General features: G+C 37.3%; 1 protein-coding gene and 1 long non-coding RNA gene across 2 annotated transcripts; one reads left to right on the plus strand and one right to left on the minus strand.

The window, feature by feature from the left end:
• Positions 1-255: 255 nt before the first annotated feature.
• On the minus strand, positions 256-3,419 carry LOC118340155 (G2/M phase-specific E3 ubiquitin-protein ligase-like; the record flags this gene model as incomplete). The annotated part of the gene is made up of 5 exons (XM_035678027.1): positions 256-320; positions 950-1,170; positions 2,417-2,586; positions 2,841-3,019; positions 3,137-3,419. Coding segments are annotated over 5 exons (918 nt in total), but the record flags the coding sequence as incomplete, so codon positions are not given.
• A 30-nt stretch (positions 3,420-3,449) lies between these two features.
• Positions 3,450-4,969, plus strand: LOC118339750. Its single transcript, XR_004797329.1, has 2 exons — positions 3,450-3,804; positions 4,519-4,969. It is a non-coding gene; the product is annotated as an uncharacterized LOC118339750 (long non-coding RNA).
• Positions 4,970-6,030: the final 1,061 nt, after the last annotated feature.

The raw sequence follows: 6,030 nt of genomic DNA on the forward strand, positions 1-6,030 counted from the left end.
GTTTGAGTGAAATGAACATTTCTGTTTTATTCTATTAACTACTGACAACATTTCTCCCAAAATTTAAATGAAAATACTGTAATTTAGGGCATTTATTGGCAGAAAATGACAACTAGTGTAATGGTAAATTTGAATCTGTCTATGTTTCAATCACTTGAGATGTCCCTACACCATGCTTTTCCCCAAAGGTATCGGATCTCCTTTTGTTTGTTGACCATTTGTGTATTTTCATGTCTAGACCTCTTAACTTCCCACCTAGACACAAAACCCTGCAGGATGCCCCAGGTGTGAAACACACCCTCGGGGGTCGGTGCCAATACCTGCAACAGACAAAAGGGTGTAAAAAACACTCTCTGGGGAGGGGGCCGACCCCTGCAGCAGACAAAGGGATGTGGAACATTTTTTTTTTTTTTTCCTCTCCTCAGGTATAAATGTTTAGGTCTCCCCATTCTCAGAGTCTTTCCTTTACCATCACCGCTCGGGTGAGGACTGACCTTTCCTTGCAAGGAAATAAAAACTTGTCGGCCGGCAGAATTATTATTATTATTATTATTATTATTATTCAGCAACAACGAACTGCTAAAAATTTCCACGACACTAGTCAAAATAACAAAAAATATTAAGTCTTTTCAGACCTTGAATGATGCAAAGAAAACATGTTCATATTCATTGCTAAACAACACAATATGAGTATTTTAACTTATGCGTTTATACATCAGTTTTAGTGGGATGATGTCAATGTTTAATCCCAGCAGTGGTTTTTATAATCTTCCTATAAAACCAGATGTGTTTCAGGCGATCACTTAATCAGTGTCTCATTAAGTAGAATGGCTTGTTTGTGTTGGTATTTAAAAAAAAAAAAAAACTCGAATGAAATGAGTACCATACATGTAGAGATGCTTTTAAAGAAACATTTGTAAAAGTGTCTAACAAAATAGCCATGACAAACCTTCACATTCACATTCCAGTAGAAAATCAGCCCAAAATCCGATAACTTTGGTCTCTCTCTGCCACCTGTTGCTTCCCTTTGTGCTGAAGCCTGGGATGAACAGACGTTCTATTTCTGCAGCAGTCAGGGCCTTGGCAGAATAGCATAGGAGAGGAGCCAGCACACCAGCATGCTTCTGGACTGAAGCCAAAAACTCCAGACTAGCCGGTCCGTCTTTGAATCTATTAAGGACAATTATTTTGTAAGACATAGGTGTGATTTATCAGGTCTGACAGAAAACAATACTACCAAACATATAACAGCAATGTGTGCAAAATACGTAGAGATAAAACTTTTAATTTAATATATTTAAAAAAAACAAAAAAACAGCAACCGCATACTCACAACGCTGTGCAATAATCAATTTATTTCTTGAAGCTTTCACTTGTTGTGTATGCCTGAAGGAGGTCACAGACTGAAAGCTTGCAGAAATAAATTAATGATTGCACAGCATTATGAGTGTGCGGTTGGTGTTTTTGTATTTTTAGTGTCTAAGTTCAGCTCAAGCACTTCTCAGAAGAATCTTGCCCACAGATGAGCGGTGGCTTTTTTTCACAATTTAATATATTTTGACATAAATTCTGATTGTATAATCTCATGCGTATAGGTAAAGTAGATTGTTTATATGGGATCATACAGACAACATTTCATAGTGTACAGAAATTAGTTGTGATGTCAAAAAAGGAGAGATCATCATGATTTGGACTTATCTCCTAAAAATCTTGCTTTCACATTGTAAGAAACAGAAGTGTGCTAAACAAAGCACAAACATTTATTTGAGCACTAAGCACACAAAGGAAAAATAGACAGATAAGCCGGATGGTATTTGAGGGTCAAATGGAGCATAACCTGAGCTGCTAATTACTGAACCTTTATGGTTTCAAACAGCTGATTTGTTTCATTAGTACTAGCTGGTTACTCTAGGTAATTATGTATAATGAATAGAAATAAACCAGGGGAACTGAAATATGTTTCGCCATGTCAAAAGGTACATAAGACAGAACTTTCAATTGAATCTAGTGGACATGCTCATGTAAAAGTTAAATATTTGTCTTTAACAAAGTTTACTCAGTGTCAGACTGTATTTCATGATTTACACACTTACATGTACTTTGTGGATCATAAAAGTGATGGAACCTAATATTAGCTAGTATCGTTCAATACATTAAAATGTTTTGTCCAGCATTTCCCTGAATAGGACAATAAGAGGACATAGCAACTGAAGATTGCACTTTTACAATCTAACCCAGTAAGAATGCTCCTCAATCCTGCTATTTCAGAAATACCTGGTGACACTGTTTCACAATGTGTTAGTGGCTGCAGTGATATGCAATTTGTAATACTGACTGAATGTTGGATAAGTTAAAAACTAAACTATTACATTTTTGGATGATTGTTGGCAAAGAAAAAAAGGGTTTTAAATATTACCGTTGAATGGCAATGTGGTTGCGGTCTATAATGTACCATTTGAGGTACTCCTCCACAAGTGTATGCTTCTCACAAGCTTTGACAGGTCGGAAGCATCCAGCTGTTTGGAACATTGTGCTGTTTTGCAAAATTAGATTTTGCAAAGACTCCTCCGATTCGGCTTCCTGGACCTATTTAAAAGAAATGTATTATTAGGCCAACCCTAAAACATCCATGCTTGTTTACTCTTGTCCTTGATGAATACAAATCTAGCATTAAAAAAAAAAAAGATGAAATGACTTTTACATTTGGTTGAAATAAGTGGAAATCTGTCCCTTTAAATAAGTACAACTTATCATCTCTTGAGTCTAGTCTTACTTTCAATTAATGAAATAATTTTCAGGTGTCCTCTAAATTCCTTCCTTGAGTCAAAATAATTTTCTACCTGATGTAGAGCTCTCCCTATATCCTCATCTTTTACATCTTCCACAGTGGCGCTGAAACTTGGCTTCCCTATAATGTGGTTGACAAGGTCCTTTGAGAGGAAATGTGGTGCTGGTCCCCCGTGTATGACGGACACAGCAATCATCTTGCCTGCAAGATAATACTCATCTTCCCTGACAGCTGTTATAGAGAGTACAGAATTATCATACATAATTACCATCTATATCACTGGAAGAAAAAAAAGAAAAAGAAAATTATCTGAAACTTCTCATTTTAATATAAGGTCAAAAAACCCACCTGTGGGATTGTACACAAGATAGCGTCTTTCTTGAGGTCCATCGAAGATGGGACGATTTCTCAGGTGATCCATTAGAAGTGTGAGGAATTCTTGCCTCGGCCCACCTGTGTCTAACCCTTCTTCTAAAGACCCTGCATCATCTGTGAACTTCACAAAGATCTCACTTTTTTCGGAGTATGAGCTGCAACGAAAGCCTCTTACAGCTCCATCCCATACATCAGATCTGGATATATTGAACCTGCTGACTTTCTTGTGGTCAATTGCAAGTGCCAAATTTGCAATTATTTCAGAGGCCTGCACAGTTGTGTGTAACCAAGGTTAAATAATCCATGCTGTTATTTTGAAATATTCTGTGCTGTTATTTTGAAAGGGTTGTTTCCTCTGCCAGCGTCTACTTCCTGTTTATTAGCATTAGCCTTTTTGCATGTCGAGATGCTGGCTCGGCCGACCAATCAGCTTCCACCTAGTTGACCTACACACGTGGGATTCCCTTTTCTTGAGCAGCTAGGAGCGAGAGCAGCTATAGAGACACACAGCAGTGAAACAAAGACAGAAAAAACTATAAAAGTTGATTAAAATTGATAAAAAAACGGCTGGATAACTTCACCGCAATCCCGTGAGAGAACGGCGAGAAGGACCTGTCCTCACTAGAGGAAAAAACGCATTGGTGAGAGATGTTTTGACCATGCTAATCGCTAGCGCTAACAAAACACTATGGTAATGCCATTTACTTATGCTAAAGATGTTAGCTTTGTTAATTTGAAAGTGAAATCTAAATTGGTCCAGTGTAATATGTGTTTTGTGTATGTAACTCTTGCATAATTGTTATATGCTGTATGGTTATTTGTGTAGATTTAAGGACCTTAATTTGTGCTTTTTAAGCACACAAAAAAAAAAAAATTCCTGCGCCCCCCCCCCAAACCTTTTTTTCTTTAAACTAATTGTACACACTAGAATAGATTTGGTTGTTGTTTAATTACCCTTACTGTTGCACTTTAAAGTGCATTAAGCTGCACTTAGTAATTATTTTGAGATTATAGCTGGTAGTGCTGCTGTACATGTTTTTTTCCTTTTGTTATTATATTGTTATTATTTTATGCCAATTGAGATATGTGAAGGTCAATGTGAATATGTGAAAGAGGAAATATTTGGTTTATAATTAATTTTGAGTGAAAGGTTATTTTGGTAACCATAATCCTCTAATATTTTGATTTTATTATTACATATGTTGATCTTTAATAATTGTGAAACCCTTTGCAATGTTTCATGAGTTATTCTCTGGTAATTTAGAGAATAGTCAGGGAAATTAGAAGTTGAATTCTAGCTTCTTTATGTGGTGTACTGATTAGGAGCTTGAATGTTCTGACCTTATTCACTATAGGTCAGGTTTTTTTGTGGATCCCGAGAGTTCCCGACCTACCTGGAGTTGGATCTTGGATGTTTGATGGCGAGCTACGGCCCAATGGAAAAGAATTAGAGACTCGATTGCATGCAGAAGATTGGAACCCTGAACCCCAGAAACTTTGCTTCCACACACACAGTCAACGCATTCGACAGTGCGGTAGGACAAACAGTTGCCACTTTTCCAGTGGACTGAGCAGTATTATCTGCTACAAGGACTAAGTGATTGAGTTGAAGGGGTTAAGTTGAACATTGAATCCAAAGACCATTGATACAGCTGTGAAGTATTTTTTATTTTTTATTTTTATACTTACCCGGGTAAGAATTGTACTATATACTGTATAACTGTGTTTTCTACTCATCCTTCCCTGTTTTTATTAAATGGGAAGAACAGTTCTTTCTCAAAGGAGAGATACTGTATCCGAGTTGTTCCTGGGTGTTGTTTGGTTCATCCTTGGCTCTGTAGTCGTATCTAGAGCTTCTGATCTCACTAGCCATAGATAAATATCACATTTGTTCACTACAGCTTCTTATATATTTTGTAGCTTCACCAAAAAGGGTTACACACACCAAACACCAAAACCTCTGTGGCTGTAAAATGAAGCCAGTGCAGATGTTTCCCAAACTGCACCCTGCAGTTCCTTAAAAAGCCACTTGAGGCTGGCCCCAAAAGTGAGTCAATCTCCGTAAGCCCCCATATTAAAATGCAAGACTTTACAGTGTCATGTCAGAGAATACTTCCTTTTTATTGATACAGTTTATAATACATGCATGGTTCGCAGTTGAAACCTGCAGGCACTGTGGTTAATTTTCAGATAGGTTGGGTAAGGTCACTAAAATAAATTCTGATGTAACACTTTGATGCAGTCCAGGGTCATACAGAGAAATGGTTTGGAGTAACACAGCTGTCCTCTTAATAAAAGCCCTGTTTTCTCTAACTTCTGGCATGTCAAATTTCTAAGTTTTGAGTATTGTTGTTTAATATTTGCAGTGATATTACTGAATGCATGGAAAGGTTTCAAATTACTACAAGCATCCTCTCAAGTAAATTGTTAAAGAAAAAATGTATACATCAGTACAACACCTTTCCTGATAAAAAAAACGCAGCACCAATAACACCATCTCCGTGATACTGCACTTTGTCTTGAAGCACTTAGAAAGTCCTGTTGCATTTGTTAGACTGCTTTTTATTGAGGTCGGTACTGCTTTTAATACTACTCAGCTTAAACACTGAGTTCTGTTGAAGGTTAATCACTTTTTTTATTAAGTGGTATATATCTTTTTATAAAACAGGCCTGATTCCCCCCTTTCTGATATACTGCCTACTGATCCTGCTTACTACTAAGCAGTACAGGGCTCTGAGTTGTAATTTAGAAAGTGATCATGAGTACTTACTGTACGGTCAGACCAAACGCGTACAAAGCGTACAAAGCATGCGGAAGTCATTCACTGTGTATTGGGAGCCAGGCGGAAAAAGCGGAGAAAGCGGAAA

The sequence above is a fragment of the Morone saxatilis genome, unplaced genomic scaffold, assembly GCF_004916995.1.
Source record: "Morone saxatilis isolate NCDOM2014 unplaced genomic scaffold, NCSU_SB_2.0 Contig6, whole genome shotgun sequence".
NCBI classification, from domain to species: domain Eukaryota; kingdom Metazoa; phylum Chordata; class Actinopteri; family Moronidae; genus Morone; species Morone saxatilis.